Source organism: Synchiropus splendidus, chromosome 8 (assembly GCF_027744825.2).
Source record: "Synchiropus splendidus isolate RoL2022-P1 chromosome 8, RoL_Sspl_1.0, whole genome shotgun sequence".
Lineage (NCBI taxonomy): Eukaryota > Metazoa > Chordata > Actinopteri > Syngnathiformes > Callionymidae > Synchiropus > Synchiropus splendidus.
In genome coordinates, this window is record NC_071341.1 from 14,075,116 (window position 1) to 14,089,465 (window position 14,350).

General features: G+C 44.5%; 1 protein-coding gene across 2 annotated transcripts in view; it reads left to right on the forward strand.

Annotated features, from left to right (window-relative positions):
• nectin3a (nectin cell adhesion molecule 3a) overlaps nucleotides 1–13,630 on the forward strand; it is a 31,048-nt gene extending 17,418 nt beyond the window's left edge. For both annotated transcript variants that reach the window (XM_053873259.1, XM_053873260.1), the window contains exons 3-6: nucleotides 1,656–1,955; nucleotides 4,138–4,255; nucleotides 5,651–5,802; nucleotides 8,575–13,630. In XM_053873259.1, the coding sequence (XP_053729234.1) occupies nucleotides 1,656–1,955; nucleotides 4,138–4,255; nucleotides 5,651–5,802; nucleotides 8,575–9,230 (1,226 nt within the window). In that variant the 3' untranslated portion in view covers nucleotides 9,231–13,630. The remainder of the gene's footprint in view (nucleotides 1–1,655; nucleotides 1,956–4,137; nucleotides 4,256–5,650; nucleotides 5,803–8,574) is intronic.
• Nucleotides 13,631–14,350: the final 720 nt, after the last annotated feature.

The window sequence follows — 14,350 nt, forward strand, 5'->3', positions numbered from 1 at the left end:
CGATGTTCTTTCTCATGTAAACAACTCGCTGAAAACTTAGCGTCAATTGCAAGGTTGGATGAGTTTGAATATTCTAGTTCCCAAGTGAAATGTTTTCCCAGCTCCTTGCTCCACATGTTTACGTCTTATTTAGATTATTATCTTCTCCAGTAATGGAGTTTACAGACCCATGGGGCAGTTATTTAAGTTTGTGAGGAAAGTGGGGAACACCTACGCAAGGAAAGAGAGAACATGGAAAAGTTGAAACTATGCACTCCAAACCATTACAGGTTTACAGGTCGAATCTTGTCGAACATTTGATTCCTATTATTTTCCTCATGTAGAATTGGAGAGGCCTTTAATAAACGTGTGGGATCCTTTTTTTCCAGGGAAGTTTCGAGTGAAATATGAGTTCCATTGGTGGAGATTTTGTCCGAATGATTGAAAAAACAGAAGATGAAGGATTTTGTCTTACCATCTTAAGAAGAAAAACATGATAATCGGTCTAACAGATTGATCACTTGACATCATGAAGATGTGCTTGTTGATAAAGATGTCTGAACATGATGAAAGACCATCTCTTTAAGCTGGGGTCTCCCCCTCCCGCTGTGACGTCAGAGTGCATATGTTGCAGGGTGGGACAGCACAGCCAGTTTTCTGAAGGGAAATCGTTACCCTTTCCACTCTTCCAAACTATTCCCCTCCCTTCCTGACGGCGACTCCAAATGAACATGTCTAACTGATTTAGTCATTCTGAAGGTTCTGCCAGATCGCCTTCGAACATAGTGCAGCTACTGTTTATAGTCAGCAGCTTGTTAGGAGGGGCAAGAGCAGAAGGTGGCTGACTCAATAGAGTTCAGTAGGTAGAGGAGGCCGAGGCAGGTTATTTCAGAGAGAAGAGGTGCCTAAAGTTATTTGACGTTGCAGTGGGGGAAGATGGCAGGTGTCCCTAAAGTGATGGCCTTGTGTTGTGTGCCCACACGTGCTGGCTTTAAAGCTGTCACTGATGCACTGAGTTCAACAGCTGCTTGTGTGTTCTCTTAGAAGGCAGTGGCAGACAAGGCTAAACGGAAAAACTGAATGTGGATCATGGGAGAGGAAAAGATGGAACAAGTGCTGCAACTGATGATGGAGATGGAAAATAGCTTGCAATCAGAGCGCTGTGAACTATAGACCGTCTCTTGAAACTTTCCCATGGGTGATTTCAGGAAGGTTATGATTCTGGAACTCAGTTTTCATTTCCAGTTCACTTTTAAGATAGTGATCTCAATAAGATGCGTCTTTTGTGATCCTGTCGCTGTCAAATCTGTTGTCTTTCCAGCAAAACACAGCTGACCCTCAGGAACCTCTGACATATCAGAAGTGGACCAGAAGAGCTTGTTAATAGCTTCTCTTCTGTTGTATTAACCGCCATGAACCACTCAGTATGTTTGTTCCACAACAAAACAGTATCTGCTGAAACGCCTCCTTATGGTTGAAATATAATGTTTCATAAATTTTTAATGCATATATGTGAAATGGAAGAAGTCATTCTGCTCTCAAGTGTACAGAGGCCACTTCCTTTGGCCTGAATGCTGATGGACATTATTTATTTATGCACAAAGAAATCAATATTCATTTTGTAATGTTGAGTAATTCTGTCATTGCGTCCTTCTTTTTCCCATGTCTTTACGCAGTGGAGCCAAAGGTGTATGTATCCGCCGGCCCCTCGGCTCTGTTGGATGGAGGAAACGAGTCCCTTGTGGCCACATGCATAGCAGAGCGAGGGCGACCCGTCGCTGAGGTTTTCTGGGAGACTGAGCTGTATGGGAGAAGTGAGAAGCAAAGTCAGGACGAATCCAACGGCACCACCAGCGTTCAAGTCAGCTACATGTGGCAGCCACAGAGCTACGCCCAAGGGAAAACCCTCACCTGTGTGGTGCGCCATCCAGCCCTGCTGACGGAATTCCGTATCCCGTACACACTAAATATTCAATGTGAGTTTGTTTGTTCTTTCTTGTGCTTGCTGAGCCACTAAGTCCTATGCACACATTTATGAACTCTCATGAACTCCCCCACATGAGTCCCACTGCTCTGGTGTGTATTATTTGCCAAATTTGGCTGATTTGGTTTGAGAATTATCTCGCAAGTCTTCCATGTAAGGCCATGATAACCTGAAATCAGATTTAATTGTCCATGTAATTGACTTGGTTTATTGCTTATCTGTGTGTTTAAAGGTTTGTTTTATTAGTCATTAGAGAACAAAACTATTCTTAGGTCCAAACTGGCCCTTAGAAACCAGCCAGTCGGGATGACTTGAATAAACCAGGACTATACCGGGCTGATGAAAACTCATGATTTTAAACTGTGTCCTTTCTTTGATCATGTACTAATTTATGAAGCCGGTGATGTGAAGAAGATTTCAGAGGAGTGTCTGATATGTTTATGTACGCTATGGCTGGAGATTTATTATCGTTATTATTATAAGTAGTAGTATCAGGAATGGAATCTCAATGTTTGGTGCCAGTGTGGAGATATCTAGTCTTGGCCTCTGCAGTGTGAGAACATCATGAGCTTTGGTTTAATGCAGTTTACATGTTTAGTGTGAGTTGAAATGGATGTGATCATCTGAGCTGTCTGAAGGCCATGATCCAAAACAAGGAAAATCAGTCTGGTTCTGAGGTGATGCCTCATGAAAGGTTCCTGTGCAAACCACTTGGTCACGCTTGAAGTTACTGACCTGTTTCCTGCAGTCTCATGTCAATATGCAAACCAGTCCAATTACGGCTTGTGTTAAGCCAAAATGACATCACTAGTTGGGAACTTGCAATCTTCCAGATGCCAAACCGCCAAACCATCCTCTCATGACCACGCCTGGAAATCCTGCCCTTGAAAACCAGACACTGGATTTGGGACCAGGCACATTAGTACCCAATTCTGGAAACAAACTTACTGACAAGTTGCTGGAACAACCCCCACCCTGGATGTTCAGGCATCGCCACACACGCTGGCAGTGGTGCCCATTCCAATACTAGGTTTAAAAGATGACTTGAAAATAGGTAGGAAACAAATGTGTTATTCCAATATTTTTACTTTTTTAATTGCTCAGACACACCTCTAAAACTGAGGAGCTGTAGGTGGTTGTTTGAGCTTTAATGTCTGAGGAGTTTGGAACCTCTTCTGCTTATTGACCTTTGACGCACGTGTAAAAATGAGACGTTATAGTTTCTAGAACTGCGCCTTTGTCTGTGGTTTGTCATGCTTCTTCCAACCAAGTCAGAGGATGATTGCTTAATAACAACCACATCAACTCAATTGCGGATGTAACGGCCGTTCTTGCTTGATCCCAGTGATCTCTGCGTGCCGTCTGGTTGATTCATCAACGGTCAACTCACTTCCTTCAGCTATAAAAGAACCATTTAAGAGTCATCTTAACATTATATCCATCGATGCTTGCTTCCCTGGCGAGCCGGACTGAGGGCCAGTGTCTGTTTGGACTGTTTGAGCACAGGCTAATGAATGTATTTTATGAAATATTGATCAAGCCTCTGCAACACTCGTAGCAAGAGACTGCTGAGGGGCTGCGGACAGAAAGACCAAGGTTAATACAGGAAGAAAGAGTCTTTGCGGCTCAATAAATCACGTCAAATGCAGAGGCAGGGGATTTTACTGCGAAAGAAGCACAATTTCAACGATGTTTTGAAGTGTGTGGATAGGGTCAGCGGATAAGATGAGCACAGGCATCTACCCGCTGTAATGAGTTCCTCATTTGTCCTCCTGAGAAATCAAAACAAAAAATTGGACATTGAATTCTGTGTTTGCGATGTCTTATTACAGTGGCACGTGTCGGTTTCATTATGGCCTACTCCGGTATCCTATTGTTGTTTTGTCACACTGAGGCAGCAGATTATTATCAGCCGCACTGCATCTGCGCTCGCTGAGAGTTTGTCATTTTCTAACTTTCTACCTACTGGAGGTCGTTTATTTGCTCTTGGCTCAGGTTCACCAGAAATCCTGCATTGGAGCCGCAAAGCCTTTTGTTTAGTCCAGCCCTCGCAGTGCACACTTTGTTCTCCCCGACCATTTGTCACACTGTCAAATTAATGTCCGCAGTGTCTCACATTAGAAAAGAGTATAGCAAAAGTTCTAAAACTAGTTGTTGTTTCTCTTGTTTTTCAGTTGCACCTATCGTTTCGATAGCAGGAATCGAGGCCAACTGGTACGTGGGTCAAAGAAACGTGAAGTTCATCTGTGATGCCAGAGCAAATCCACCTGCACGACAGTTCTCATGGGTCAGGTCAGTAGCCACCTCTGTCTAAACCTTCTTTATGTGGTCGTCCTCATCTGCTGCTGCCACACAAAGCTTTTAACAACCGCACATTAAACCTTTCACAAACACTTGCAGCTGAAGACCATATTTCCTGTCCTGGTGTGCACTGCAATGATGGGCCGCAAATCATCGCAACTGCACAATAACATCCACTCTACACATTGTGGCTTTGTTGGGATTTATCAAGTAAATTGGTAAATGTAATATTTCCACCACTCCACAAATCCATCTTTAGAGACTTGGGGGGAAAATATATAGTTTCAGTTGTACACAACTTTGGGCTTTATCCTCACTGCAGGAAGTTTTTTTGCCCCGTGCTTGCGTGGTTTTTCCCTGGCCACTTTGGTTTCTTCCCACTGTCCAAGAACCAACTGAGATGACTCGAAATTGTTGATAGGTCTGAATGTGAATATGAGAATGTTTGCCTATATGTGCCAGGCGATATACTAGTGACATGCTGTCCCTGCTTCTCACCCTCCTTATGGCACTTGGGAATAACAGAAAATATGTCAATTTCGTTCACAATTTTTATTGGCATGCTACATTAGCATATTATGCAGGAGCTTTGTAAAGAGTTTGATAATGCTGGTTAAGGTCTTGGTTAGGAAAACTTCATCCAGGTTTGTTGACAACACCTTCCAATCTGTCGATGAGGTTATGTTTCCTCACAGTCGAATCAGACCGTCTGGTCGATCACTGATCATGGAAAAGTACACTGCTGCTGTCTCTGCTTTACTTTGACACAAATGCTTGCTGATCAGATGCAAGTGGACTCTTTGAATGAACTGGTCCTCACAAAAGTCTGGTTCTATATTCCCAACAATTTTAGGTTTGTAAACATTCCCAGCAAAATAACTTTGCCAATATTGATTTCAATCAGCAGTTGACATTAACTTTGTTGAACTTAAATTTAGAATCAGAGCTGTCTATAAATTACCTCACAGTAACCCTGTAGTCTCGACCCCCGTAGCTGTTGACGGCTCAGCCCCATCGGGAAGTCTCCCATCTATAAATAAAAGATTCCAAATGGTCCATGCTTCCGAGTAGCTGGCAGCTCTTTGTCATCATCCGGCTTTGAAAGCAAGAATATGAAGCTCATTTGAGCTGACAGCACCATTTAAGTCTAGACAGCCGAGCGCTTTATTTTCTTTTGTTTTTCTTTTCAGACTGTGAGACCTTATGTCCACGTAGAACACTTGCTCAGTGATGGATTTGCGCACAGCTCAAATTATCGTGGTCATGCGATCGTGTAATTGTTGCAGCAGGGCATCTGAACAAACAAGGCCAGTCATAGAATAGTTTTTCGCTGACGCCTCCACACTGTACAAGGGAGTATAAAAATAATGTTTTATTTCTGCTCAGGTTGGACGGGGTGATGCCCAAGGGGGTCGAGATCTCAAACAACAGCTTTGCTTTCACACGGCCGCTGGAGCGCAATGACTCTGGAGTGTACCGCTGTGAAGTGACAAATGACATCGGCCTCCGCACTCAAGACGTTAACCTCTGGGTACAAGGTACCGTTTCATTTTGTCTTCCTTTATTCTGTCAAGTCATTTAGCCCTGTTGTGGACATATGTTGTTGGATTACATTCTTGCTCACTCCAGCCATTCCCCGCAGACTTAAGCTGTCAGTTAAAAGTCTAGGTCCACTTTCACACATTCCTGGCAACAAAGAGGCACGGACTGCAGATAAAGAGTATCACTACCGAATGTCAGCAGTGTTTTTGTAAACATTAGATATGTCACTTAGGGAGTGTCTGGGCGGCAGCCGGGTCAGCCAAGGTTGAACCCAACCAGCCCCTTTTTTGTTTTGTTTGGGGTCAGGTTTCATGTTTTCTATTAGCAGATTGTTGAAGCTCTTTAAGATGTGTTGGACACAATGTGATGTCACCTCATAGATGAAAGCCAATGTAATTAAAGTTCTTTTGAGTTATCTGATTTACTGAATGGTGCTGAGTTACAGACAAAGATCCGCTCAGAAGGCATCGCACAGCATGCTAGACTCCTGCCAGCTTCCTCTGTCTGCTCACGCTTTGCTGCTCGAGTTCATGATTGTAAAGTCAGGGTGTGGATCCTGAGAACCCTGCATCTGTTTTTTTTTTCCCTTCATTTCTCCTCTGCTTCTTTTAATCGCTCTCCAAACAAAGCAAGTGCTGCTTTTGGAATCACACTCCACTAACACGCAGTCCTCTCGGCTTCGACGTGCTGGAGAAGACCCAAGAAAGCTGTCAGGCTCCATCTGTTCGGAGGTCTGGTTTGGAGTCCTGCTCCAAATGAAAGCACAGCTGACATCCTGTCCAGGAAGGACTTGCACTGAGCAATTATCTTGGCTCTCTTGTCTGATATTAAGAACCTGGCCATGCGGCCTCTCGCCTCCCTCCCCACTGTGGATAGATAACCAGGCCTGATTGCAGCCATACCACCCCCCCATCCCCTCCTAGCATGGCTGTTTCTCGTTCCCGGGTGTCTCTGAAGCCTTGTGGCTTTTGGCACTTGCGTGGCTGATGATCTGCAACAGGACTGCAGATGTTCATAACCTACATGATGTTTAAATGTGTCCTTCAGGCTAGTCAATGATGACAGACAATGATAGTTAGTGTGTACATCAGTGGTCTGTCCTTGCTTTGTGTCCATTATGCTTGATCCCCCAGGCTCACACACTCGACTGTAGGTAATTACATAGTAACTCACTTTCACAAATCATGGAAATTATGAAGGGATTTGTTTCTGTTAAATGGCACTCGCGGCTCTCTGCTTTTAAAAGGGTCACCTCCTCTGCGTTCAGTGTGCTTGTGTTCCCAACGAGCAGGTAAACAAACAAAGAAAAAAACAATTAATAGGTGTGCAGTATGAGGCAAATAAACAGTGGAACCCCAAGCTCTCCTGGAGACTGAGGGGAAAATGTAACCCCTCTGTCTGGTCCTTGGTGTACTCTACTTTCATACCAGTCACCAGTCCAAAGTATCCCGTGTTCAGACGCCCAGAAACCCACTGTACCTACCAGAGAACACAGAAATCAAGACTGGTCAAACCAGATTAAGCCGGTACTTTCATCCAAATGACTCTCTATGACAGAGGCATATAGAACTAAGGACCCACACTGCTTAATCCCTTATCCCAGTTGAACCTCATGACCCTAGTCTTCCCTCTTGTCTTTAGTTTAGTGTTAAAAGCAACTTCAGGCAGGTTTTATTAGAAATTCAATTGAATTTCTATCACTGCTGACCAAGGCTGTGCTAGGCATCTCCCCCTCCTCCCTCCCCTCTAAACAATCGAACAGCAGTATCAGACTGCTCTTAGCCATCAAGACTCCAGGTCAGAGTGGAGACACTTATCCTGACCTTGTGCTCTCTTCGTGGCTCTGGCTGCTCTCAGAAATGCCGGCCATCGGAGGACAGAATGAGATGCAGGATCCTCACATCGATCACTGTGTTTCATCTTCTCACATGACTTCCCCACGGCAGGGTTTGGAAGGAAACGGCGGAAGAGCTGATCACACACCCTTAGTGTAGATCTCATGTCCCCAGATCCCTCTTGAGGACTTAACCTTTTCCTGCTCCGTAGTAACCGGTGAAGTGCTCTTCTAACGAAAACAAATACGTCTACTTTCGTTGTTGACCTAACGCGTCTCATCATCACCTTACCCAGATGAAATATCATGGTTGTAAGAGCAGACAAAAACGTTATCATGTGGTATTCTTTGGCAGAAGTCGCACAGGGAATCTGCAACACCAGTGCTAGTAGAGAGGATTCAGCTTCAGCTCTTCAGGCCTTGCCAAGCTGCTGACCGCGCCAAAGTTTTGACTATATTATAAGCTGTCACAAAGTGCACCGTAATACTGTTATTCATCACTTGACATTTCTAAAAGACAAACAAAAATGTTCAATATCAATACATCACTCAGTAGCACTGCAATCTCTTTTCTTTAACCGCTGTGTACTCACTGAAACACTACCAAGATTGGAATGATCTGATAGTGGTCTGAAGCAACAGTGAAAGTGAAAAGTTTGAATAGATGTAATGTGAAAATGACTAAAGAGCGGGTCTGCAAGCTAAACACGCACTTAGTTTCTTTTTTTTAGCTGCCTGATGTTGTCAGCTAACCGCTAGCTGGACATTCTAGCTCTCTCTGTAACCCCGCCAGTGGCTAGTAGTTACTACTGTGGTGTTTCAACATTGTTTCCCTGCCAGTGACATGCAGAACAAGGATTCTGAAGAAGAAAAGCATAACGTGATGTCTGGTTCTCATGTGTATTTCTCATTTTCCGTCTTGGCTGTTTCCCAGATCCTCCCCCAACTACAACCTCCCCTAGCACCACTGCACCACCCCGCCATGGCACCGCAGGATCCGGCACCGCTGTGGACCAGCAGCAAGCCCTGTTCACTTCTCCAACCCTGGCCTCCCTGCCCGACAGCAGTCTGGCCACTATCATCGGCGGTGCCGTCGGCGGCGTGCTCATCTTGATCCTCCTGCTCATACTTGCTGGGTTCTGCTTCATGCGCCAGCGTAGAACCTTCCGGGGCGACTACTACACCAAGCAGTACCTGGGACCGTCTGACATGCAGAAGGAAGCTCAGTTGGACGTTCTGCAGCCGCACGAGCTGCAGGAGGTTTATGGTGACAAGATAAGCAAAGGGAGCCAAGAGCTGAAACCCAAGCTGGGCGGAGACATCATCTACCCGGACTACACCCCCGAAATCAAGGACAGAGACGAGTGGGCCGACGGGGGGGACAACCACAGGGGCATCAAGGAGGGAAACTACTACCCCGACCACTACAACAACCAAAACATGCACCCGTGTGGGCCCCCAGTGCACAGCACCATGGTTTCCAACGGCTCTCCGTACATGCCGGAGGACTGCTATGACAATGGCACTGACAGCGACTACGTGTCCCACATGGACGGGTCAGTGATCTCGCGCAGGGAGTGGTATGTTTGAGGAAGGAGGCTGAGACTAAACTTGCAACGTCGAGTCGTTTTCATTTCAAGGACAAAAGCTCAGCTCGGTTTCACAAAGAGCACTGTGAAGGAAACGACTCGGCCTTGACTGTAACCACTTCACCTTACGGACGCATTTGTGTATACTGTTACACTTTGTAGTCTCCTCGCAAGGCTGCAGGAACACTGGAGACCACACGGTTGGCGTGGGCTCCACCAGGCTTCAGTGGAGTTTAAGGTTTTATATTCCGCTTGTAAGTGTGTGCGCACCTGTCCCCAGTGCAGGTCACAGGTCACACGTTCAGACCCTTGTTAGTCGAGTATTTAAATCCTGGCCCCATAAAGCACCACATAGCTGTTTTAAAACCGTCTCCTGATTGTTTTTCTCCACATGGGCATCAGTCACTGTCGCAGTTCTCCAAACCAGTTTGCATGATCAATACACGTTAAAGGGAATGTGAGTTTAAAGGGAGCGTTACCGTGATGAAGCGTCCTTAACTTCCCTCTAGAGAGCTCTAACTTCAGTGTGGGCTTCTGTCATATATGTGTGGCTGGTGTTCTGACCTTGGGCTGCAGAGCATCACAACCAGGAAATGTAAGATCACTGTGTTGTTCAGTGTACAGATGACTCTCAGAGGAGCCACAGGCTCGAGGGGGGCATGAGGGCAAATGGGGCGCGGTGTGTCGATTAGGAGACCGGTTAAGCATGTTGTAGGCTTGCAACAGTCCTCCTGAAGCGGAGGAGTGGCGACTCCTGCGAGTGACAGCGAGGTAGCACTGTCATTGCTCTTGGAAGATCTCATTGTAGGGGTTCAAATCTCCAGCATCGGGGGACCCTGTGCTGCTGAATTGCCCGTGAAAACCTTCAACTGTGAGCTTGTCCGCTCATGCTTCTGCAACATGGCCGATCGTATTGAAACATTCTGAAATCGTCGGGTTCCCGAGAACATCCTGAAACTTAACTCATCTGCTATAACCTTTAGCAATTTTAGCATTGCGGCTAATGCTAAGGAATGTAAAAACAAATTTCAACATTTAATTGCAACCGTTACAATGTTAAATTGTATGTAAATCATTTCCAGTGAGAACATATTTCAGTCCTTTAGTGTATATTATTGTTGTCGTCCCACTTTCCAATATGTTGCTAGCACGGCTAATCATTAGCAAACAAATATTTGTATGACTTTTTAAATCCATATTGTGAAGGATGCTAGCCAACAGCAATCACTGATTTAAAAAATATTCTGTTTTCTGCCACCGAATGTCTTGTTTTCTTTTTCATCCTTTCTGTTTTCATTGCGTGCCTTGTCTTTTCTTTTCATTTTTAAATGCTACCTATTAGCATCCCCGCAACGTTGAATCCAGATTGCAGATTTTAGATTGCTCACTGCATTGTTAGTCCCAATTAGATGGTGCATCGTGAACAAGCTGGATGTTAGCGTTTGATTCCGACACAAAATCCAGATTCAGAAGTGCCAAATTTCGTCCAGATTTAACAATGTGTTAACGTTGATTCGTGACATTGCGCAGCCCTGGTTCTGAGCATTAATATCGCCCGCTTGTTGTGTCACAGTGTCGGATGAACAACTCTGTATTAACAGCTGTCTGGCACTTAAAAGCAGCCAAACTCCGCTTCACTCCTCACCGCCTTCCCCGTGATAACAGGCTGCGTCCAGCCCGCATTTTTCTGTCTGGAACCCCAATTCATCATTATCTTTTTTTTTTCTTTTATAATCCAAACGCACGATCAAAGCCTATGGTTATAAATACCAGATGTGGCGATCACAGCTGTCATCGTGTGAAGTTGTGCGGCTCCGTGACGCGCCAAGCAGTCATGACTCATACCGGTAAATAAAATAAGTGAAATATTTGTTGACGGAGTCGCACTGGGGCTCATGTGTTCCGTGATCGTTCGACAGGCTCACAACACGCTTGGAAACTCTGGAGCCCACGTCACCACTGATCTCAGAACGGTCTGGGTTCGACTCCTGGAGGATCAGCACCGATCATGGAAACTTGAAATTTAATCCACGGCTTAGAAAAAAAACGCTGTAACGGTTCCCGGAGGGATTTCTATATATTTCTCTCTGTTCCTACAAACAACAAACCCGAGCTTGACATCACCAGTGATCTCATCTTTCCCTGAGCTTTTCCACCGTGATACAGGATCAAAGTGGCCTCAGTAGGTTCACATAAAAATGTCCTTGTTTAGTGAAAGTAAAAGACCCTAATTGTGCGCGAGAGAGCGCTGGGTGGGGTGTGTTCTAGGCCTCTCTGTCTTGTTGGGGGTTTTATAGATGGTGGTTTTGCTCTCTTTATGTTCACCCTTCTCCACCCTCGCGCACGACCGTGCCAGGATTTGGTGTTTAGAAGTCTGAGAATAAACTACTTTAATCTCGCCAGCTCGCTCCCGCGGTCACACTTGTACATCTGTAGCTCGCAGCAAGACGCCAGTCCTCAGCTGGACTCCACTCCTTATTCATTTCCTTGCTATTCACTTTTGGAAACAAGCACTGATCTGTTGCTCGCCGATGACCACAGATGCATTTCATTCGAACATGATTCATCAGTTCATGTCCGAGCTTATTTACAACCTTGTCAGTATTCCTTGTTCGTTTAAATAATTATCTGGCTACCTGTTAGCACCCATGTTTTGTTTTGACCGTCCCTGGCTTGGTGTGTTCCTGACATCTTCCTCTGTCGATCTTCACTTTTATTTCACTTCGCCATCGTTAGTTGCTAACCGCTAGTGTCATTAGCATGAACTTCTATTACCTATGTTTTTGCCTCTTGATCTTGATTCTTTCGGTCGCAAAGAAACAAATCATTTTTCTGAAAGTTAAGTTTTATTTATTTATTTATTTTTTGTGTATGCAGTGTTGCTCATGATGCTAACCATTAGCAACTGCTAACTGTCTTTCTGATCGGTCCAGTTTTTATCACACATTTGGTTGGTCTGCTACGTTACCACAATCCTGAAAATCGTTTCTCAGTGGAATATACACATTCATTTAATATAATTTATATTCAGTAAGCTTGTACCGCATGTGAATGTGCCGTACAAACATTTAATGTTGATGAGTCAGCTAAAGTATTGAAGTTGAGCAGAAACGCAGAGCGACAGTTTTAGAAGCCACAGTGAGGTTTGTCTTTGGACTCGTGAACTACAAATAAGATTGTTGCTAAAGGTTAGCATCATGAGCAATACATTGGATCAAAGAAAAAATCTTGCCTGTTATTACAGTGACACTATGGAACGAAATCCTATTTGGTTTGAGCAACGCTAAAAGTGTAATGTCAGGGTGTTGTAAATACGTTTTACATAATTTCTGAGGCATCACAGTGCTTTATATTTCCCATCATTTTCTTGCCAATAGCTTTTTCACCTCAAATCATTTCTCATGAATAAATGATCAGACTGAGGTCAGGACTGTTTCCGGGGCACTGTATGAGCTTTACAGGGTGAATTGCTTCCTTTAAGTTGGGACTTGTGTTGCTGTGGGCGGATATCCAAATTTTAACCATTGACCTGTCCTGGAGATTGAAACTGTTGAAATGGTTCAACCAATGCTGGGCGCCCGACTCTCTTTGCTGAGCTAACAAAAAACAACTCATGAACTCAACTCGCTCATGGCTACAGTAGAGGTATTTGTCAATACGCTAAATATAAACTGAGATGTTCTGAAATCTGTGAGAAAGTGGCTGAAACTTGGTTCGTGTCCAATCAGGGTGCAGTATTTCGCAACAAACAGCAGTGTTATGAGTTTCACATAATGTTTGGGAGTCCCATTTAAATCCATTTATTCGTCACAAAACAAACTGCTGTGTCCTTTGCTAAAAAGTGATGAAAGTTCCCTCTGTCAAGATAAGTTATTTGCTGCCAACGTCACTCATGTTTATATACATGTACATAGTGCTAATAGGTTAGCATGGCTAGGCTGTCGTTTAATTCATGTACAGTTTTTTTTTTTCTTTCTTTTTTTTTTTTTTCCTTTTTTGAGTCCAATACTGGAGAGTCGGTGCCTTAGACGGGCTGCACAGGTGCGAGGTGTGTGACTAGAAATGGTGGACTGGCCCTTTAAATGAGTCTTCCATTGATATTTAAGATGACTGACTAAAGGTTGATGTCACGCCTTACACACTCTGACACATGTAACAAGTTAGTTACTGAGGAATTCCTTTGAGCCAGGCGGAAAGAAAATATTGTTTTCCTGTAAATACGCTGGCTTTTGTGTTTTTGTATTTCATTGAGATTTTCTACTGCGACATTTGTTTCACTGCATTTCAGTTCCTGACCAATGATTTTGTACGCTGTAATGAGTGATGTCCCGGAGACGGAGGTTTGCTCGATTGTAGTTTGTTTCTTTGCAATAAAGACATTGCACTCACCAACCTGGAATTCTGCTCTTATTGTTGGTCCAGCTTCTACATGGTCTGGACTCTGGAGAACCCTGGTTACTGGAGTGAGAGTTGGGGGAGACTCTGGACTGGTGTAGAACTGCGTTCATGCTCACACCTGGGGACCATTTAGCACTACAAACCGCTGTGTGTTTCTGGCCTGTTCTGTAATCTGCATTACTTCCAACCTTCATGACTCACCACATGCTGGCTGCTATCACAAGTCAATTCATTTTTAATCATCTTCATTCTAACATCCTGGTCCTCACTGATCCCCTCCTGTTTTGCGTTCGTGCTGTGTTTTCCAGACGTGGAAAGGTGGCAACGATTAATCCTCATCAGAGATTGAACATGCCACCTGTTGTCAATCCCAGAGCTCGTCCACATAAATGGCTCCCCAGCCATGTGCAGCACAGACTACGCTGTGGTCGTGAAAGTTTTGGCTTTTAGATGGTCAGGTCAGCAGGTTTTGGGTTTGGTTCTCAGCTCCTCATGAGCTGACTTCGTTCGACAACAAAGCTTTGTTCTGTGTTGCACTTTAAATGCCAAGTTCTATTTTGCAATCCGACTTTTTCAGCAGCCAAAACAAGTCCTTTGATGATAAGTTACCAAAGGAACGCAGTGAAATATAGAGAGATGTTTTCCACAAGCCTTTGTTGCTGGCAATAAGCATTAAAGACGGAAAAGAAACAAAACGTTCTGCACCGGCAACGGCACCTAAGG